The sequence below is a fragment of the Schistocerca cancellata genome, chromosome 2 (assembly GCF_023864275.1).
Source record: "Schistocerca cancellata isolate TAMUIC-IGC-003103 chromosome 2, iqSchCanc2.1, whole genome shotgun sequence".
Taxonomy (NCBI): Eukaryota; Metazoa; Arthropoda; class Insecta; order Orthoptera; family Acrididae; genus Schistocerca; species Schistocerca cancellata.
Genome location: NC_064627.1, coordinates 233,562,204 through 233,585,269, shown reverse-complemented (window position 1 = coordinate 233,585,269; position 23,066 = coordinate 233,562,204). Strand labels below are relative to the sequence as shown.

The window sequence follows — 23,066 nt, the reverse complement described above, 5'->3', positions numbered from 1 at the left end:
ATTTGGTTTCATTACTAGTTTGGTCTAACAATCTAGCCATCTTCAGATCTAAGATATAAAACAGATGTTTTCCAGTGTTAGAAACATACAACAAAAGAAATAAACAGAAGAGCAAAAATGACCTAGAGTGCTTTTGGTGCACTAAACAGAACTGTCAAAACTAAAATTAGAGTGTGTGCTAGCAGTCTCCAGTGAGACAGAATTTGAATTTCAAAACCATTCATAAAATGGCAGTTGTTGAGCAGATGCTGGAAGGGTACAGGTAAAGAATTACTATGAGAGACAGGAGACCAAATATTGGGATTAGGAAGCAGAGTGGAAGACATAGTTGTAGCTGTAATACAAGTGAAGGTGGGCAGGACATAAAGTTAGGGGAATGGATGTTTGGTGCACTAAGGTAATTCTTTGCTGGATCCAGTAGATAAGAAGAGAGAGACATGATAACCTAACAGAAAAGTGGGAATGTAATTGTAGAAGCCACACAGGAACAACATGTGTGCAAGTAGACGAAAATCGTAATGTGTGGAAAAGTTTAGTGGAGATTCTTAACAATAGTTGATATCAAATGGCTGCAGCAGTTGCTTCTGCTGCTATTGCTGTTGATGACTTTCCTTGTATAGTTTTTTTGCAGTCACATTATGGGATCCTGACTATAATAATGAATAAACCTGAATAGCCAAAGGTGGATACACATTTTATGTATGAACTTGATTAAGGATTCATCTGTTTGTAAGGTCTTCATAACAAAAAAATTAATAGTTTTTGGACTTGCATTTCAAACTTATTTCTAATTCATTCTTATTGTGTTTCACTGCTCAAACTTTTATTGTCACTTCACAATGTGTACATGTTTTTAATAAATGTAACATTCATAACTTCATTGTAAGAAACTGTTTTAAGTATAATGACTTGCGTGTGTTTGGATGTCAATGAAGTTGGATAATGTCAGTCCTCAATCTGACATTGACTTGCTTAAGTGATGCAAAGGTTGTTGGTTCAGACAATGCAGGTGAACAGGGATGGTGTGATGTTATTTTGACAATGTTTGTTGGTGGCCGGTTTCGAAACAGATACAAGATTTTGACAGAAACTTCATCAAAATTCTATACCCCCTACAATGTACATCAGGTGTCTTTAATATCTTTCAGTCATGAGCAAATAAGATGCCACAGATATAAACTAAAAACTAAAAATATGAATGACATAAACTTTTTTTTTTTTTTTTTTTTTTTTGTATTATGAGCCAGTGACTGTTCTCTCACAGTAGATACCACAACAGATCAATACAGCAATGTTAGGTAGCTGTGGAAATGATCCATAGTTTTATCCTAGTTTTTGCAGCATCCTATCAGACAGCTGTCTAACTGGAAGTTCTGCAATCAACTCCTTGTAGTTGCCTGCAGATAGCGAAAAAAATTTCTCTTAATCAACTGTGTATTTTTCCATTTGCACTCAGTGTGTTACTGTTAAAAATAATGAAAGTGACAAAATGACAATTTTCAGAAAACTACATCTCCTCTCATTTCACATACTGCAGTACATACTTACTGAGTTCATACACGGGGGCTCCATTCTTGGAGATGATGTCTATCTTATACCAAAATCTTACTCCTTATAGGGACAGACCAGGAAACCTTAATTAATTTTGAACTCTTTGCAACAATAATTTATTTTTGCATTGCTTTGTACTGTGGGTCATGCAAATCCTTATTTGTGCTTATTTGCACACTTTAACATTTTTTGAGTGATTTGTGTAGGTAGGTAAAATTTTTTAAATTGGTTTCTGCTGCTGCACTCAGTTTCTGATGTATTTTGTACAGATGGATTCGGTCTCCCTTCAGTTCATTTTGGTGGTTGAGTATCCTAATTCGAATTTGTGTCTTGGATTTTGTTTTAATTGGGTCATAGTAGATGTTCTTTCAAGACACGCTTTAATGCAAAGGCTGCTGCTGTATTATACAGATTATTTAAAGAAATTTGTTTGCATAACCTTGTTTGTTTGTCTAACAAGCTCTAGGGCCTGATTAGGTGTAGCTTTGTTAATGATTTCACTTTGCTTTTGACACAGGCATCAGATTTAAAAATTACTCTTTTTTCAGTTAGTTGCAGGATTTTACAAATGTACATATTGTTTCAAGATTTTACTTTTGTTTTAAAAACAGAAAATGCAGTGTTTTTTTTTTTTTTTTAGCTATTTTATATCACTTGCACAGCAGACACATTGTGTGCTACTTATGAGTAAAATTTTCATTTGTTAATTTTATTTTGTATGTTATCCTTACACGATTTTATCTCTTTCTCTCTTTCTTTCTTTCCTTTTTTTTTTACTACGTATGTGTCTCACCCATTCAACTTGGGGACATCGTCTGTGCCCTTCTCTGGGATTTTAACGTGATGGTAAGTGAACATGCTCAATTATAAGTTTGATGTGTAGTTTGTGCAACACTCCTCTCATAGTTTCCATCTTTAACCCTGTATAAAGTGGTGTTTCTTTCTTCCTCATCAGTATGGGTGACTAATCGTTTCTGATTCCAATCTTTTTCAGTTGCTAGAGATGTTAGCACCCTGTGCTTTGTCGATTAGTTAGAAATTTAAAATGTTTGTTGCTAACAGTTTTCAGATGTTGTTGTAAGTGTATGTGCAGTTTTAGATTGTAGTTAGTGTAATATACGTGTCGCAATGAAACTGTTTGTGTTGGTGTTACTTATATGTACCCTCAGTTAATTTTTATTATTAAATAGATAGGCTTTCACTCTCTGTCTTGACATCCCTCTGTGCTTTGTATGTACATTTTCACTAGTATTCTAACACCAAAAGAACTTCTAGTAACTCTGGAAGTAATTTCAAAATAATTTAAAAGTGACAGTGGTAAACTTTACTTGCACTCTTCAATGAATCCAGTTTCTGTCTATCATTGTATTAATGGTGTTTCTTGGTGTCCTGTTTTTATCTTCCCTAGACTGTCTAGAAGCATGTTATAGTAATGCTTATCTTAAACCTGATTCTAATCTCCATTACATGGAAGATTAAAGAGAGATACTATTATACATGACATAGTTATAGCAATGTAGAGCAGTTGAAACAAAAACATTTCTTGAAAAATTGAAAGGATGTCTTCTTAAAGAAGAATAAAAATTATGACTTAAACATTTGTTTTTCAGTGCAGCTGTAATGGATAAATATTTTAAATTTTTTTTTTCACGAGAGACAACAGAATTGGTAGATTTCATTATGTTTGACAATGCACTCAGAGTATCAGCTGCTTACAGGAATAATTAAAACATTCAGTCATGAAGTACAGGATATTTTGTTTCTTAGTACACATTAAGTTGTTGGATATTATGATTTGTAATAATCCAAATTATAAGTAAGTCATAAGTAGTATTTGGGGGGAATTTCTGGTATTTTTGTGATGTAAATCGTAAGTTCTGCAGTAGTACATAAATTTCATGAAATCATATTTACCGTTTAAACTTAATGTTTGTCGTGAATTTAATTATTTTTTCAGGCACCCTCTGGTCTGCGTCACAGCACTTTTTTTCTGTTGTTATGAAAATGTGCTGCATTTCTTCCATAGTGTTACTTTATTTGACCATTGACACTATGTGTGTGAGCCAGCTGTCCACGTGTTATCTTTCACTTGTGACCTTTGCTAACACTCAACCCAGTAAATAGGAGTTACACAACATAACATCTGCAAATTTTGTTTACAACCAGTCAGCCGACAAGAAGAATTTGTTTCAGATACTGATCATTTATATTTCCTTTGTTTCTTTATCCAGGAATAATCTCACAGCAATATAGGGATAATCGTCATAAAACAAAGAAAAATAGGTAGTGCAAATACATCTACCCATAGACTATAAGTTCCACAAGAATATGACTTTGCTGAAGGAACCATCTCTGTATTTGTTTGAAATAATTCAGAATAACCTAAATCTGAGTGTTTTTACAAGGCATTCTCCATCCTCCCAAATATGAAATCATTGTATCAACCATTGCACTGCCTCATTTAGTTGGTTCTTATTGTACAGTGGTCTTTTGATCATACACAGATGTATTCAAATTCACAACATTGTTATTGTTCCTTGATGGTGTAGTTGCCAAGAACTCAACATTCGTAAGATCAACTTGAAAATTCTGTTGGTGATATTTCATGAGTCAGTGGTTTTGCCAGAAGCTGTATTTTGTACCGTGCAGAAAACTTACTGTGAATTCTTTTTAATAGAATTAGTTTCTTGAGTAAGTTATATTACATTATTTTGAATGAAACTTTGTTGTGTGTTCCTCTCTTATTACATTATTTAATTGGACAGATAAGAAATCTACTCACCAAGTGATGGCAAAACACACACATAAAAAGACTGTTGTGATTGGCAAGTTTTTGGAGCCAGTGGCTCCTACTTCAGGCATAAGGGCTGAAGGGAAAGGAAGAAGGATAAAGGAAAAGGACTGGAGAGGTCTAGTAAAAGAGGTAAATTTTGGGAAAGTCCAGAACTACGGGTCAGGGGAGACTTACCATACGGGATGAGAAGGTCTTTCTTTCTTATCCTGCATGGTAAGCCTCCCTTAACCCATGGTTCTGGGTGACTTTCCCAAAATCTACCCCTTTTCCTAGACCTCTCCAGTCCTTTTCCTTCACCCTTCTTCCTTCTCCTTCAACCCTTTTGCCTGAAGAAGGAGCCATTGGCTCCGAAAGCTTGCCTATCACAACAGTCTTTTATGTGTGTGTGTTCTGCTGCCACTTGGTGAGTAGATTTTTTTGTCTATCCGATTAAATAATTTGAAAGACGATGAGACTTACCAAACAAAAGCGCTGGCAGGTCGATAGACACACAAACAAACACAAACATACACACAAAATTCTAGCTTTCGCAACCAACGGTTGCCTCGTCAGGAAAGAGGGAAGGAGAGGGAAAGACAAAAGGATATGGGTTTTAAGGGAGAGGGTAAGGAGTCATTCCAATCCCGGGAGCGGAAAGACTTACCTTTGGGGGAAAAAAGGACAGGTATACACTCGCACACACACACATATCCATCCGCATATACACAGACACAAGCAGACATTTGTAAAGGCCACGTGGAATGTTTCCCTCTATTATATTCACACGATTAAATAATTTTATTAATAACTGATTGTCCTCTTATTATGTTGTTATTTCAGTAAATGATCTGAAAATCACAACAAGTGCATATCCCCCACAAAAGAAGCAAAATTAAGTCATGAACTATCTGATAACATACATGGACAAACATAGAATCACCTGTAACATCTTACATATAAGAGTTACTGATCTCAAAACTAAGACTTTGTGTGCTTGTACTTACCACAAAATTGTGACCCACTTCTCTTAGATTTCCTTAAGGGTCTGAACTTGTTATGAGTTGGTGTACTTACCAACATTCAGTATTAACAATCCAAGTTCTCATTCACTGTGACAACTACAGAAGTTTTCCATATTTTTGCTTGAGATTACATTGGGAATAGTTGAAAATGTGTTCTGTCTCCGTGTGACAGTACTGCAAGAGAGGTGGGAAGCATAATGGATTCTAAAAACATTTATAAAAATTAAGTGAACCGTCAGTATTGTAGACTGTATTGCACATCAAATCACTGACAGTAATCTCCAACTGAATTTGACTCGCTCATATAAAAATTATGAATGAACAGATTATCTGCATCTTACCAGAAAAGCAAACTAAATAACTGGCCAGGGTGCAGCACATTATGTTTATGCTTGAGAAACATGGAGAGGGGGCATTAACAGTGTATGTGCTAGTACTTGTACAAGTGGACTGCTGCAGCGTGCTGCATCTACACCTACATCTACATCTGCATTTACATTTACATCTACTTACATACGCCACAAGCCATCTTATGGTGCATGGCAGAGTGTACCACCCACCACTAATAGTAATTTTCTTTCCTGTACCAGTCGCAAATATAGCAAGGCAGAAATGACACTGTCCAAAAGCTTTCATACAAGCCCTAGTTTCTCACATTTTATGTGTAAGGTCCTTAGGCAAAAAGTATGTTGGTGGCAGTAGAATCATTCCGCAGTTGACCTGACTTGTCGGTTCCCCAAATTTCTAGTGATGCCTCATGAGCAGGGCATTGTCTTCCCTCCAGGGATTCCTAATTGAATTCACGAAGCATCTCCTTTATACTTGTGTGTTGGTCAAACCTACTGGTAACAAATCTAGCAGTTGCCTCTGAATTCCTCTGGTGTCTTTCTTCAATCTGACCCTGTTGGGGATCCTAAACACTTGAAGAGTTGTTGTGAATGAGTCACACTAGTGTTCTTTAGGCAGTCTCTTTTATGGATGAGCTACACTGTCCCAAAATTCTGCCACGAAATTCTGGTCATACTTTAAATAACTTAAAGGGTCAAAGGCTTCTATCCAGTCATTTGCTGACCAGTCTGATATGGCAATAGAACACAGAAAAAGAAAGCTGAAATTTTAAATTTCAAGTTTAAGAAATTGTTCATGCCCAAGCAACATACAAACATAACGCTGTCTGAACAATAATGCTGTCTGAACAATACCGCTGTTTGAACAGTGCACTTGTACCTATATGGAGGACACAGTAACAGGCCTGCCCCTGGTACAAAGAAACAACTGAAAAAGTTGAAAGCAGGTAAGTTGCCAGGTGTGGATGGAATCCAAATCTGGGTTTATAGAGCGTACTCCATGGCATGGGCTCATTACTTATCTTGCATTTGTCACAAATCTCTCACACAGAGCAAAGTCCCAAGCAACTAGAAAAATGTGCGGTATAGAAGAATGGTAAAAGAACAGACCTGCAAAGTTACGGACCGGTATTCTTAACATCAGTGAACTGCAGAATTCTTGAATATATTCTGAGTATGTTATGCTAAGGTGGAAATTGGTGTACTCCAGGTCAGTGTCCAACATAGGACAGTAATTAAACATGGGCTGGCACTTCTCTTTGACAATATTTCTTGGATATTATCCCTTGCCAACATTGGTTCAAAGTATAATATATAGTATGCATCCATATTTAGTCTAAATAAACCACTTGGAGCTTTTTTTGATGGTTCATGTTTTTGTATAAGTAGTAGTTTTCCTGTTTTGAAATTATATCTTGTTTTTAATGAGAACTTGATTATTCAGACACTTTTTAAAAACAAATTTCATAGACAGCACAAATTTTCTCATAAGTGGAGGACATGGGATGGAGGTGAGGATCAGAAAATGGACTGAATGGTGCTGATGTGTAAGATGCCAGGTATCTCACATTTAAGCCATTCACACTTGTCAGTCTTCGTACCAGCGAAATCATCCTTAGGAACCAAATGAAATCAAACTTCCTGGCAGATTAAAAATGTGTGCCCGACTGAGACTCGAACTCGGGACCTTTGCCTTTCGCAGGCAAGTGCTCTACCTACTGAGCTGCCGAAGCACGACTCATGCCCGGTCCTCACAGCTTTACTTCTGCCAGTATCTCATCTCCTACCTTCCAAACTTTACAGAAGCTCTCCTGCGAACCTTGCAGAACTAGCACTCCTGAAAGAAAGGATACTGCGTAGACATGGCTTAGCCACAGCCTGGGGGATGTTTGCAGAGTTTCACTCTGCAGTGGAGTGTGCGCTGATATGCACTTGCCCGCGAAAGGCTAAGGTCCCGAGTTTGAGTCTCGGTTGGGAACACAGTTTTAATCTGCCAGGAAGTTTCATATCAGTGCACACTCCGCTGCAGAGTGAAAATCTCATTCTGGCTAAAGGATATTATTGTATCCCGCTACTGCAGAATAATACTGCAGCAACAAAACATGAATGGGGGGGACCGAAAAGAAACTAAGTTGCAAAGGAAATGCGCCGTATACAACAACAAAACAGTGCTCATACAAGCATCTGCCAACAGTAAAGTGTGTCAAAGGCTTTAGGAACACTATGCAATGCTTTATAACAACAAATGGCCTCCGATGAGTGTGAAGTGACAAGTGTTTAAATTAGATTTGTTTGAGCAGTTGAGAGCGGGCTCTTGTGCATGCACAGTTGAGTTGCGTATGAGTAGTACCTTCTCCCACTTCTGGTTACGGAAGTGTGGCTGGGCGCCACTACTTAATATTGCCCCTATTCGGAAATATCGTAGATCCGGGGCTAATGCACAGAGCAGTCTGAGTTGTGGTGGGGAGGTGGGTCGTCTCCACATGACTTGTGTTTACGTTCAGTGATTTTGTTGTTTCCTCTTCGTTTATTGCTCTCATGTTAAATAATAACAAAACGGATTTTTGTGGCCGGGAGCTATCAAATGAATTAAAATACGTTCGCATAATTCCTGCAGGCTAAAATATGTTAATAGTTACAGATTTTATTTCCACATTTGACAGTCAAGTATTAATTGCCTTGCAGAACAATGAAGTTATTTTTGCCGGTTTGCTAAAGAATTTTGGCTTTTATTAATCCTTTCTACTGAGGCAGTCAGTTTATTTGAAACGAAGTGTTTAATTTCACACTATTGGCTGCTTTCAACTGTTCGCTGCATTTAAAGTGCACATATGGCATTATGCTATAATAAAGAACCAAACATGAGTACTGGTACTCCAAGAAAATTTACATATGGTTGTGCATTTTAAGCCGAATTATGCATTTTAGTATGGTTCGCGAAATCCTTTGATGTCTTGTTTCTTTTATGACATACTGTAAGATCTTATAATGTTTTACACGTATGAACATACTGGCTTCCTGTGTAATCGTAGCTGCGCAAGTGCGGTGACGCCTGTTATCTGGCGCTCTCTTGCAACTGCTTATACAAACCTCTTTCTAACAGGTCGCGGGAAAATATTGTGAATGGTGGTTTGAAAAGCGTTACATTCAAAGCAGATTTCCTTTTATACAAGATGAACTATGTGCGAGAATGTACGATGAATTTCTTAAATCACAAAGTGTTTGAGTCTCATTTAAAAATCAACTCTTTGAGGATGAGCATTTGGAAGAATTTCAAGCCCAGATGAGACATTTGCGTCCTTACTAAAAATTTTACTGGCACATTTGTGTGATGTATCTCAACATTTTATGTGGAAGCTTAGCTTCTCTTCCAACTTATTAATCTTAGAGACCAATATTATATGTGAATGCTATGTATATTAATTTAAGCCATTAACTTTTCTTATTTGTGTATTCATGCTACGTAAGAGTGATCTTGCTATTGGCTGACTAAATCACGTGTCCTACTGCTGTCTTCAGCTGGCGAGATAACGTGCATGAACTATGACTGGCTTACAAAAGCGCATCACAATCTCGATGTCAATGCTTCGGAAAGTGACATGCGTTGTTTGGTGGAATTCAAATTTATACCTTCGTAATACAAAAATATGCAGCATACGTGTTGCTGCACATCAAAGGTATTTAAAAACGTGTTTTTTCCCCTGAGTTTCTTTTTCTAAAGTGCCGGGAAATTCTACATTGGCATATAAAACCATAAACATTCAAAGGATTGACGAGTTTTACAGTGCTGAGGAAGAGTATACTGTCACTTAACATGGAAAAAGTGTATTTTCACCCAGGAGAAGGTGTATTTTTAACCACGAAATCCGGGAAAAACCCAGAAATTTTTTTTCCTTGTCCATGTATACACCCTGAAATACTTCAAAAAATTTCCATTCAAATTTTGACAGCTGAAGTATCATTACTTTTTATGCAGTGTGATATAGCTCCTCTGCTCGTCCAACAAAGGTTTGTGACAGGAACTTAAAAGAACCACCTAGCTTAAAAAACTCCACATTTGCTCCACAAGTACTGTGCTTCCTATGTGTAGTGTGGCACTGGCCTATCAAGGGGAGCCTACCATTCCTCACCACATAAAGCAGGTCCAGAAATCTGCAGCCAAGACTGTCACAGAATTGACAGAGTCTTTGGTTGAGAACCCCTACTAGACTCCAAACCAAAGAACCTCAATCAGTTCTGGGAACAATGCTGTAATTTAAGCTCTGCTTGCACCCTGCAAGTGGGTCCAGCAGTCTTCACCAGCTGCCTGTACAAAATGAAGATGGCCTTAGAACACAAACAACAGATGATGTTGGGGCCAACATGAGCCACAACTTGGAGATGACTGCACCTTTCACTCTTGATAGCTGCCGGCAGAGCCACCTCCACACCTTGGATGAAGCCCACCAGCAGACAAACATTGATCAACCATAACAACCACCAACTACTATTGGTATAAACCCATCCAGGCGATAACAGCATCTCATGGTGAGGAATGACTGCTAGTCAGATACAAACATGGTCCATGTAGTATCAGTGAGGGCGCTGTCCATGTGTATGAGGAAGGCACATGATCTCTCTGAGTTTGTCCGAGGGCAGATTGTGATGTCCTGGAGACTTGGCACGAGCATTTCATAAATTGCACAACTTGTTGGGTGTTCAAAGAGTGCTGTTGTGAGTGTCTTCAATATATGGCAAAACCAAGGTGAAACCATGGGGTTGGGCAGCCACCCCTCATTACCGATGTCGGATGTCATAGGCTGGGCAGACTGGTAAAACAGGTCGGGCAGTGAACTATGGTGAAACTAACATCAGATGTCAATGCTGGGCAGAGGACAAGTGTGTCTGAACACACAGTGCACTGAACGCTCCCAAAGATGGGCTTCATCACCTGACAATTCATGCGTGAGCCAGTGCTAACACCATGACGTCAGCAGCTATGGCTGAAATGAGGACACGGCCATTGGCACTGGATGTTGGCACAGTTGCAGACCAGTGCATGGCCTGATAAAGTCGAATGCCTTCGTCATGCCAATGGGAGGGCATTAATTCATTGTCTTCAAGGCAAACAGCTCTTTGACACCTGTATTGCATGATGGAGACAAGCTGGCAGTGGCTCCGTTATGCTCTGGGGAACATTCACATGGGCATCCATGGGTCCAGTGGAGCTCATGCAGGGCATCATGATAGTCAAGGAGTATCATACACTGGCTACAGATTGGGTAGACTCCTTCATGGTGATCATGCTTCCCAATGGCAGTGGCATTTTTCAAGAAGATAATATCACAATGCCAGGAGTGTGATGGAGTGGTTTGAGGAACACAGTGGCAAGTTCTAGTTGATATGCTGGCCCCACAATTCACCAGATCTGAACCTTACTGACTAGATTTGGGATGCGATGGAATGTGGTGGCAGAGCTCGTTGCCCGCTCCCTGGAATTTACAGGAATCAGGTGACTTGTGTGCTCAGATGTGCCAACTCCCTCCAGCAGCCTACCAAGGCCTCATTGCTTTTATGGCATGACGTGCCGCTGCTGTTACCTGTGCTGAAGTTGGACATACTGGCTATTAGGTAGGTGGTCATAATGTTATGGGTGACCAGTGCAGAAAGCACATATTGGGTTTCTTTATGGCCCTGGACATTGGTTCCCTAAGGAACTCCATAACGCACCTAAAATTTGAGCTTCTGTCAACTAGCAGACTCCTCTCCCCGTGTGCCTGTTCAGACTCTGCTGAAGGAAGGGCCACTTATCCACTCACTGGGTGAATTGATAAAGACAACTGGCCAGCCTCCACATTGACTCTCCACCTCAAGTGACGCGAATGCATTACCTTTCGCTGCTCAACCTGTGGTGAGGGCAGATCCACCGCATCGGGTACACTGTGGGCTACACTTTATTTTTTGTAATGTGTTATCTTAAATTTGGAAAGGAACTTGACTTCATAAATGATCTTTGACTTTCAGTAATTTACCACTGAATGATACAATTATGTTACATATTTGGTTGAACGAACTTTTTTTTTAGTAATGTTCTTTTTGTCTTTAGCATTTAGTAGGACTTTTTAATATATTCTGAACATGTAGCTTATTTTAGAGAGATGAATTTAAAAAGATGACTGTGTCCAAATGTGAGTTTCAATTGAATGAAAGTTTGTATCCATTTTAAAGTTGTCTGAATATCTAATCATTTGTGATAGATGCAGCTGTAAAATGGGTTGAAACATTGATATGCTAAGTTGTTGTTTCAAAAGGTCTCAGACTGGTTTTCGAATTGTTCTGGTTTTTATGAACTTTAATGATGGTTAAAATCAGTATTAATGTAGACACTGAATTGAAATGGCGCTACTCTGTGATTACTGTGTTACAAAACTGTTACCAATAGATACACTTTTGGTTTGAATTCCATAGCAGTTACTTTTCAGGGAAAGTAAACTTTGCATCATCGACTACTTTGCTGTATTTGAAAGTTGCAGTATTGTTTCCATAAATATCAATAATAACTAAGTTCACTCCTCACGAGCTGATGTTTCACATATTTTGCTTGTTTGCTTGTTAGCTTTTAGAGGGTGACAAGTTGTTACTAGACTGCTAATAGAATCCTTATTTTTAAAATTAGGTAACTTGCATGTATTGGAGTGATTAAAAAAAAAATTACAAGAGGGATATAGGTAAGAAAGTAACTGTTAAATGACACCATCTCAGTGACTGATCTGCAGGAGCATTATTTAATTTTTTTCTCAATGAATAGATTGTGTTGATCTTTTATAATATGCGGTTTTAGAATATACATTTATCATCTTGTTTTAGAATGATGTTTCTACTATGAATTTTGATTGAAAATATGATGTATACAAGTATTAATTACTAGTTTCATTTGTTTCAGGTGCAGCTGCAAACCTGAGGAAAGAAGTCATCAGGAACAAAATCCGTGCCATTGGGAAAATGGCGCGTGTATTCTCTGTTTTGAGGTTTGTGCAGTATAACTAAACTTTCTCTGCCAATTTTTGTTTTCCTTCCCCATACTAATTTTTAAATCTTTCCTTTTCTGTGTTGCATCTTCATAGTTACATTTGTCCGTACATTGTGTGGGAGGAAATATAATGATATATGAAGCAATTACACCAAAATAAATATGGAGGACATACAGACTAACATTGTTGAGGAAGATAAGGATGCCCATTGATCAAAGGGTGCTAGCTTTTCAGATTAACAAATATGGCCAATAAAAACTGTGAAGGCATAGAGCTTTAAAGCATTAAATCCTTTGCTTAATTCTATCCTCATCTTCCTCACAGTCATCTAATAGGAAATGATCCTGTCTCGTCATGTTGGCATTAAAATATTATTTTCATGCTATTTAATTTCTTAAGGAAATGGTAGAATGCCTTCAGTCTCACTGCGGAAATCCGTCAACAGTCACTTGTGCTTAGTTGTGAAAATGACTACCTTTTAGATAACAAAAGACAGTGTTGTTATGACTTGTATGCACTATCCAGCCAGCAGGTAAGTGGGATTCATAGTCCCAAACTGTCAGAAGCATTTGCCATAATGTGTTTGTAAAGTTTGAAAGTCAGTATTTCATAACTAAAACTGAACAGTCTACTGATTAATAGAGAGAAGCAACCCTGTTGTATTTCAGCCACTTGACAGACAGTACGTACCTTTCCTGTATTGCATCTGAAAATACTTGCACCTTCTCACTGTGAGGATGGTCCAGTGATGTGTACTGTCATTTCGTGAAGACTACTGAGAATGCCTTGTCATTGGTGTACAGTTCATTGTAAAAAAAGAAGAAGAAGAGGGGGGGGGGGGGAGGAGAGAGAGAGAGAGAGAGAGAGAGAGAAACTGGCAGGCATGCATATATCTTTCCAGGACATCTATGGCTGAAACATTTATATCTGCAGTGGAACAAGTTGTAAATAAGATTATTGAAAGAAATTGTTTAATTTTTCAGGGAGGAGAGTGAAAGTGTTCTTCAGCTAAAGGGATTGACACCAACAGGCTCTTTGCCACTTGGTGCCCTCTCAGGTGGAAAAACTTCGCTTAAGAATGGTGAGTTTTAATGGCTCCCTTAAAAATATTTCTGTTTGATCAATTTACCAAATCAGATTCGTTTGTTGTGAAAATTTTTAAGAAAGTGTTCTATGTTATCACGTTATCTTTGGAATTACGTAACATTGGATACTATAATTTCCGAAGTGACAGTATTGAATCTAGATGACAGAGAATGAAACATGAGACAGTAAAGATTATAGCACACAACATATGAGATTTCAATTCATGAAAGTATCAAAATTTTTTAGAAGGGAAAAACTGTGTGTGCTCAGAAGTTTAACTTGCTTGGAGATTTAAATGTGTTGCCCTTGTGGCTGGTGTCTTACCCTAAGAACTGACGGGTGATTTACACATTTTGTTGTTCCACTTCGTATCAGGGGAGGCAGATTCTCTGTTTCCAATTGCACCGCCCCCCTCCTCTCCCTTAACACATGCATACCTCCCCCTCCCTCTTTCCCCCTCCCTCCATCCCTCTTTCCCCCTCACTCCCTCCCTCCATCCCACCCTCCCTCGCCCCTTCCACTCCCTCCCACTCCCTCCCTCGCCCCTCCCACTCCCTCCCTCGCCCCTCCCACTCCCTCCCTCGCCCCTCCCACTCCCTCCCTCGCCCCTCCCACTCCCTCCCTCGCCCCTCCCACTCCCTCCCTAGCCCCTCCCACTTCCTCCCTCGCCCCTCCCACTCCCTCTCCTTGCTTCCCCCCCCCCCCGCCCCCCCCCAAAGCACAACAATTAGTTCCACTGACTATACCAGCCACTATTTTTATATGCAGAGCTGTTTTGTACTATTCCGGTAATTTTTCTGTTGTTGGACTGTTTTAGCCTTAGGAATATTATGAATTTTGTCGTGTAACGTGCTCAGTGTCTAACTTGATCTGAATTTGGTGGTTCTACAGCCTTACAAGGGTTCTCACCAAATCACAAGATAACATCGTTTGCTGAAGCGAAGGGTCTGGATGCTATAAATGAAAGGATGCCACCAAGGAAGGATGCTCCACCAACACCAGCATCTGAAGACAAAAAGCCACTACAACAAGGAAACCAAACAAATAATTCGCATACAAACACCAATGCTCACTCGTGAGCTTATATGGTGAAAAGAATGATGCAAGGTGTGTGTGGTTTTGTGGATGTTTTAAACTAGTCTTTCTTAGTGATAATTTTTGTTTGTACAGCAGACTGAATTATGATGTGTCGTTGAAGTAATTTCAGATGTGAAGTGCATCCAGAGAGAAAACTAATGGTTTCCTTAGACTAGGCAGGAAGTTATCAAGGGCCACTGAAAACATAACCATTCTCCTCTACTCCAGTGCAAAATTAACTGTACTTACAATCTAGATTTCCCACTAAATGGACCCTTCTTCTGGTGTGTTCCACAGGCATCTTTTCTCATCTATTACTAGTTCTTTTTCATTTTGCTTGTAACTGTTCATGTGATATTTAACATCATTCTGTTGTATCACATTTTAGCATTAATATGTATTCCACCTGCACTTACATTACTCAGGATATTCTAAATTACTTGTCTATTCATGTATTATACCCTCACCTTTGTCAGGATTTTGAATATCATATTATTCGTTAAATATGTGAATGCTGTTGTGACCAAGCGAGGCAGCGCAGTGGTTAGCACACTGGACTCACATTCGGGAGGACAACGGTTCAATTCCGCGTCCGATCATCCTGATTTAGGTTTTCTGTGATTCCCCTAAATCACTCCAGGCAAATGCCGGGATGGTTCCTTTGAAAGGGCATGGCCGACTTCATTCGCCGTCCTTCCCTAATCCGATGAGACCAATGACCTCGCTATTTGGTCTGCTGTTGTGAAATTCACACACACTATGGAAATGTCTTGATTTTTCTTAAATTTTGATTCTTTTAACAAATGCAAAATCAGAACAACCTCTATATTGCCATTATCCTTTCTGAAACCAAATCCATTGAGTGAGGTGCCACAGTAGTAAGACACTGGACTTCTATTCATGAAGAGAGTGGTTCAAATACCTGTCCATCCATCTATATGTAGGCAGTTTAATTGCTTAAAGTGAATGCCAGGATGATTCCTTTCAGAGGGCATAGCCGATTTATTTCCCCATTCTAGCTTGTGCTGAGTCTGTAATGACCCCATTGCCAGGATGTTAACACCTAATCTTCCTTTCTCCTCCTTTTTTTGAAACAAAGTTGGTACTCTTCCTCCTTAAAATTTGTATTTTATTCTTTTGTGGATTAGTTTAATTGACACTTGGTAAATATAATATGTCAAGCTGATTGCTTACAATTCAAAGATTAATTAGTGGTCATGATTACATCAGATTGGAAATCTAGGGGCATATTTTCAGTTTTCTAGTTTTTTGACATTGTGTCATACCATGTTCAAATTCCAATACCTCTTATTGCTTATATTAAATTCTAAGGTATGCTTTCAACCTCTTCTGACTTGATTATTAGTCCGTGTTCTGTGAAACACGGACAAACATTAGTGGTTATTCCTTCATCAACCTCCTCTTCATCTTTGATAACACTTTGGAGACAGTTCTTCTCCACTCAACATATTTTTAAATTTAATACTCCTGTACGTCATGCCAGTTAATTCTCCTTTTAATATTATTTCTTAATAATTTATACTCTGTTCCCTTAATATCATAAGTTTTGCGATCTTTATTCATGATTTTTTTTTTGTGTATGTTCTGCCTGTACTATTTTATTGTTTACTACATTCCATTCCTCTTTTGCTGAATTATCCTCAACACAGTTATGTAGGTTGTGACTGACTGCCTCAGAGAATTTTCAGCATCCCACTTTGTCACACACTGTTTTTCTTCTTTATTATTATTATTATTATTGTTGTTGTTGTTTTTGTTGTTGTTATTTAATTCTAGCCTACTGTCCATTACTGTTAAGTTCCAGTATTTATCTATGTGTGTTATGTGTGTTCAAAAATATGCTTTGAAATTATAAACGTTAGTTTAATCATCATATATTCCAACTGAGGATACCTCATACCCCAGTCTTTGTGTAGACATTCTGTTGTGAGTTTGGGAAAGATGTTAGCTACCGCTTGCTGCAAAACCCTAGTCTCCTTCCATTCTCATTTCTTTCCTCCAGCACCTATTATTCATTCTTTTTGATGTTGTTTTCCTCTTTTATGCTGATGGTTCCTAATTGTCAGCTTGTTGTGTGGGCTTGCAAAACTGTACATTGTTCGTTGGTATTGATTTAGTTTGTCAATGTGAGAATAAACCTGTTGTAAGATTGTGAGAACTCACCATTTTACTTTCATTTGCTTCTTTACTGTGCCAACTCTTGTTTCACAAATCAGTGATGCTGTTGTTATTACCCTATAATCATCTGACCAAAGTTCTTTTTTTTCCATTTCACTTAAGTAACCCTTACTAAATGTGACACAAGCCTCTCATGTCTCTTTTCATATCATCAGGCTTTCCCAACATTTTATGTTACAGTGTGTTAATTTTATTTGCCTTCTAATAAACCATTTGATTTGTTGTGATATGCTTTTATGACAGTTGTTTTTCTTCCACAGGTGTACCTTAAATTAAGAGACTCGTAACAGAATTAATACGTATATGTGTACTTCCATAAGGTGATACAAACAATAAAATTAGGTTCTCAGAATGTTTCGTGGTAGACATTTATCACGTTGTGATGCTGATGGTGATCTGCACATATGAAAACTTTAAGCAAGTGTTTGTGGTTTTCAGGTGGCAGTCTTCGGCTGGTCTACTCTTCTGTGAGCGGATGTGCCTGCTCTTTGACACCCTGCTCCCTGCCCTCCCCTTTATCAGTAGGTTATATACCATACCGACAATGTGAGCGCTACAGAAAAAGCAGGTGTAAAGCAACACGTTGGCAATGGGAACACTAGCATCTCTGTATGCATCTCTTGCAGTGATACCTTCTTCTATTTTTAAAGTAAATGGCAAGGTGATAAGTTCCAGTCTGTATGAGAGAAAGAGAGATGGATCACAGTTTTCTCAAGAGTTAGCCTCTTTTTCTAATTGTATTCATTTGTGTATTTGAAGCATCATTACATCCATATATAAAACAGTACTTTTTGACATTTTTGTATATATTACAGTAATAAGGAAAAATAAGTTTCCCTGTGTGTTATTTAAATAATATCACACACACATTGTCAGTCATTTATTTTATGGTTTTGCTAGTGTTTTAGACTTGTCTTTTGTATATATTTGATAAACAGAATTCAGTAAGAAACTCTTTTAGATTTAGTAGATGTATTCATTTTAATATTAAAATGTTTCATGCATGCAGCATGAGAGTATTAAAAATGCTAACTCTTACAGGACCCTAATCCCTCTCTGTCTCTCACTTGTGTAACAAGGGGAAAGCACCCTTGTGGATTATATTGACAGTCAATTATGGTTCATCATTTGGTGTAGTCATTAGAAACAATTCTGTATATGGCCGTGTATTTGAGTTGTTGCGTATATATACAGAATAAAGGCATCATCATTACATCATGTTATGATGGTAACAAGTTGCCAAATATACAGAATTGTGTTCTTGTGAAAATGTTAGCAGTCTTTTTGTCAGGTTCTATGTTTCAAATCAAATTATCATTACCACAGGTACAGATATTAGGGAAATTAAGCAATTCCTGCATTGTGTAGATCAAATGTATGGTGCAAACCATTCTTATATATGTATTACTGTTTCCATTGCCTTAACAAAAGTTGTAAAAAGTTCAAGGTAATGAAGAAATATTAATGAATCATACCATTTCCTTCATTACATACCTTACATTTTTTGTGTGTATTCCTTGCTAGAAAAATGGAAAGAAACAAAAAAAGTTGCTGTTTACTACCATGTTGTACTTATTCGTTTTCTTGTACAAACCATGTTACATAATTTTGTTAGGGCTTATGTGGTCCTGACTACACAGTTTTATTCTAAGTGGTGTGTGTGTGTGTGTGTGTGTGTGTGTGTGTGTGTGTGTGTGTGTGAGTGTGAGTAATGTGTACTAATGTCCCTCGGAAGAATGGTGGTGCATAGCATTATGCTACATTTCATTTGAATGGATGATAGAGTAACTAGACTTCTAGGAGGATGTTATTAATGTTTTGTTTCCTATGTATTTTCTCCATGTTCTATGAACTTGTTCCCATAAAATTAATTGAATTGTTATACTGAAGAGTTATTTACATTTTTATACCTGTGTATGTTAACTGTATATACAAATATATATATATAAATACATATACACAAACTGTTTTTAAGTGATGTTTGTGCTCTTTGTAGAACTCTTGTTAGAAATGTTGTTTTCAATCTTGGAGCAAACCATCTGTAATGTGCAACTGTGGCTCTTCATTGTTGCATATTATGAATGAAGCATGCATGTGAGTGAGTGCTTGTGGTACATATAATTAAAGACAACTGTAAATATGAATTCAGATTCTTTAAATGCGTCTCAATATAGTGATAAAAAATAAATATAATGTATGTTTTCAGAGTGCCGAGGGACAACATTTCTTTGTAAAATAAGGAGAAATGAAAATTAGTAGGAAAATTTTTTCCCCATTCATAATTGAGTAGAATAATTCTTCCTGTCTGTTCTAATGCCAGTCTGTTTTTACTTGGCAGGAACAATATCTAAAAGAAAGTAGCTTATGCGTTATTTTTTTTTCCTTTGCCAAAAGGCAGAATGCCGTACATTCTGAGAATAACCAACATTCATTAAGAAGACTTTACTGTTCTCTATTAAAGCCTTCAATATACATATTCTTGGAATACATTTAAAGAAATTATTGCTTGAATGTAAATAAAACACGCCATAATTTTATTTTTAGAGCTCCAGTTTGATGTGAAATTGGAGTTGTTATTTTCTACATAACTATCTGTGTAAAGAAAGGAATCTACTAAGACATTTTATAGAGGAAAATATTTTCAGTGACTATGATACTTCTGATTTGTAAACACTAATTCCACTACATTCACTTTACTTCATGTTATAATTCATAAGTATTCAGATACATCTTGAAGTTGGAGTACCATAAATATCTTCCTGTGATTTTTTTTTTAGTGAAGCCAGTTCAGCACACATGTTTATTGTACCTTGTAGACCAGACTGAAGTGCAAAAGAAATGGATGCTGGTAATCAGATTGCATTTCATGTCTGTCATTAACTCACAGAATGAAAGGATTTTCAGAAATAAATCAAATACATTAAATGCTTTTACAATCCACAATAAAATGGTACCTTTATTATCATGATGTAATTATGTTTGATAACAGTAATGCATTCATTCAAGGGACTGTTTTCATGGGTGTGTGATCATCTTGCCGACATTGTTGATTATATAAGTGTTATTATTGCTATATAAATATATATATTTATTGCAAGATATTGGAAAAAGAGACATTATCAAAGATCTTGAAAGCTCCTTCCTCACCTTTAATTTTCTTTTACTTGTTTTGTTCAGAGTGTATAAAATGACTTTAAAAGCAATTGCCATACATGTATTTAAATCTGAATAATGATAGTGTTCTGTTGAGTCAGTATATGAATAAACTAATAAACCACTTTAAAATAATAATTCAGTATCTACACTTTCATATAAGTTTTATTTATAATTGAGCCTGACCTGTATTTATTTAATTTATTCGAAAACAAGTATCAGATAATATTTACTTTTCTGTTGACTGCATAAGCATTAAGCATAACCAGAAAAAAATAGTATCTGTTTCATGAAGTTGCTGTTCACATCCTTCCATTAAAGGATCAGATTTGTGTTTGTGAAAATTTTTATTTCATACACAAATTATTGTTTGGAAAATCTTCATTAACAATGAGATGGGGTTTTATGATTGATTTAAAATGAAGAAACTCATATTTAGTACACTTTGTTATATATCACTTTGATTGGCTGTACTTTTTTACCTTTTTAAATTCAATTGTGTGTTTCATCCCTTTTACTTTTGATTATAACATTTGTGTAAGAATAAATCAAAGGAAGGATTCCAGAAACAAGATTTTATGATGAAATGAAACAATACATATGAAAGAAAATTCTGATCATTTTTTACGGTACTCTTAAATGCTTATGAGTAGATGTAATAATTGATTGAGAGCTACATGATAACTTTTTCTGAACTTTTCATCACTAATGGGAACTTGAATTACAGTATATAATTACGTGGTGAATATATATATATCTCTCTCTCTCTCTCTCTCTCTCTCTCTCTCTCTCTCTCTCTCTCTCTCTCTCCTCTCTCTCTCTCCCACCCCCTTTCTTTTCTGCCCTAGACTCCCTCTCCAGATTCTCCTTCCTCTTAGAACTGGAAGTTAACAGTCAATCAATTCAGTCACTTACTTCTAATTTTTGTAACTGCATTTGAAATTGTGTTTTCATCTCATTTAGTTGCATGGAGTGCCCTCTCTAATGCAGAGAGAGAAATTGTTAACAGTAAATAGCTTCGAACTTAAATGGGAGCAAATATGTATCCTTATTTTTAGTTTCACTCATTTGAAACTTACATTCAAGTATCTTATAATGATTTACTATGTAACATCTTCAATATTTATTGATGAATCATCATGTAATATTTTATCAATTTAAAGGTATAAAAGCACATAATTTTCCTAATTAAAATCGGTTTGTGCCGTGTATGGGAAAGTGTTGAATATGAAGGAGAGGGGATTGGAGACATGCTACTCCATTATATTGTATGTTAACAACATCAGAATTATTTTGCCCAGATGGGTATAAACAATTAAAGAATAACATTTTTGAAAGTAATCTTATTTTCATTCCTTTATCTAGTACTCCAGCTGTTTTGTTTCCTTTGGATTCTTCTTTGTCTTTACTTCCCGGTACACCTTCTGTCATCTCTCTTGAAATCAACTTAACTCTAACACATGCACCATTTTATTGTTCTTCCAGAAGAACTTATCCTTTATTATTCCTTTGGCTGTTGTAATCTTACATATTATGTTTTTCATTTTCTTGTGGCTCCTTATTATTTAATTTATTCGTAACTTCATTATGCTTCTATTTCTGTATAGTTCACATCTATCACTGGCAATTCTGTCTATAAGCAGGCATCCTATGATTATTAAGACAATTAACTAATTTGTTACCTAGTGCTAGCAGGAGGCAACAACATGGTATGTCTTCTTTTATATGGCACTGATATCATATCTGTTGTAATACAAAAATAATTAATATATTGTGATGTCTTAGTTATCGTATTAAAAGGTGAAAAAAGGGTTAGGGGGATGGGTGGACTGTGCGAAAGAAAAGGAAGGGGACGGAAATGAAGAAAAAGGTAGGTAGACTGGGGGAAATACAACTGGAGGTAAGAGAAGTTGCAGTGGGATGTATGTCCTTTGTCTAGATAATGTCTAATGAACTTATTTTTCTACTTTATTGCCAGTGTTTTAGTTCATTGTGTCTCCTAATATCGCACTTAATTGTTTCTAATGTTCTTTCATATTTGTTGGCAGATCACGTAGTTAATAAACTACCCAACTCCATTTCATCAAACTATGATTTCTGTGTCAAATTGTTCAGACTGTGAAGCTTTTATGCTACTGGTTGAAGTAGAATTTTGTATCACTCTGGTTTCTTAATGTTTAAAAGTTTCCAATTGTGTTATTTATTGGTTAATGTGTTCAAATGGATGTAAAATGGAAAACACAGTGATAACAAAACTAACTAGTCTGTTTGTCAAAAATGTTTTGTACTATACACACACATTACAGTATAAATTACATGTATCTATTAAATATTACTATTCATATAAAGATATGAATATTCATACATATATATTATACACAAACACAAAAAATAAAGCTACATACATGTGTCCTCAAATTTCTTTGAGTTTCTCATGTATGTGAAAATAGCTATATGATTAATACCAGTAACATAATAACAAAATATATGCTGTAAATAATTAATAATATTATGGTGCAATTTCTAACAAATCCATAAACCCATTCCACATTTTCAACACTCATTGTTAGCATATTCATGTCCCATGTTTCCTCATAAATTATGAATGTTTGCATTGTCTCAAAGCAATTTCTCAGATTCTAAAATAAAGCCTCTTTTTACCAAATTAATTTTTAGCTAGTTTCTTTTGTGTAAAACAAGAATCTAATAACATAATGTAACTGTAAGATTCTGCAACAAGAGCACCATTGATTCAAGTCTTATTCCTACACCACCCATTTGTGAAATTTTTTTTTTTTTAGAGATTTGTTTGTGGGGTATTCTTAAGTAGTCAGAGATGTATAAGAAA

General features: G+C 36.7%; 1 protein-coding gene across 3 annotated transcripts in view; it reads left to right on the top strand.

Moving 5' to 3' along the window:
- The window catches only part of LOC126161561 (serine/threonine-protein phosphatase 2B catalytic subunit 2-like), an 802,502-nt gene extending 779,615 nt beyond the window's left edge, over window positions 1–22,887 (top strand). For 2 of the 3 annotated variants that reach the window (XM_049917500.1, XM_049917498.1), the window contains 4 exons: window positions 12,622–12,700; window positions 13,687–13,784; window positions 14,681–14,896; window positions 17,504–22,887. In XM_049917500.1, the coding sequence (XP_049773457.1) occupies window positions 12,622–12,700; window positions 13,687–13,784; window positions 14,681–14,868 (365 nt within the window). In that variant the 3' untranslated portion in view covers window positions 14,869–14,896; window positions 17,504–22,887. Of the gene's footprint in view, window positions 1–12,615; window positions 12,701–13,686; window positions 13,785–14,680; window positions 14,897–17,503 lie in introns of all 3 variants that reach the window. The other variant, XM_049917499.1, reaches the window with a different exon arrangement.
- The last annotated feature ends 179 nt before the right edge of the window (window positions 22,888–23,066 follow it).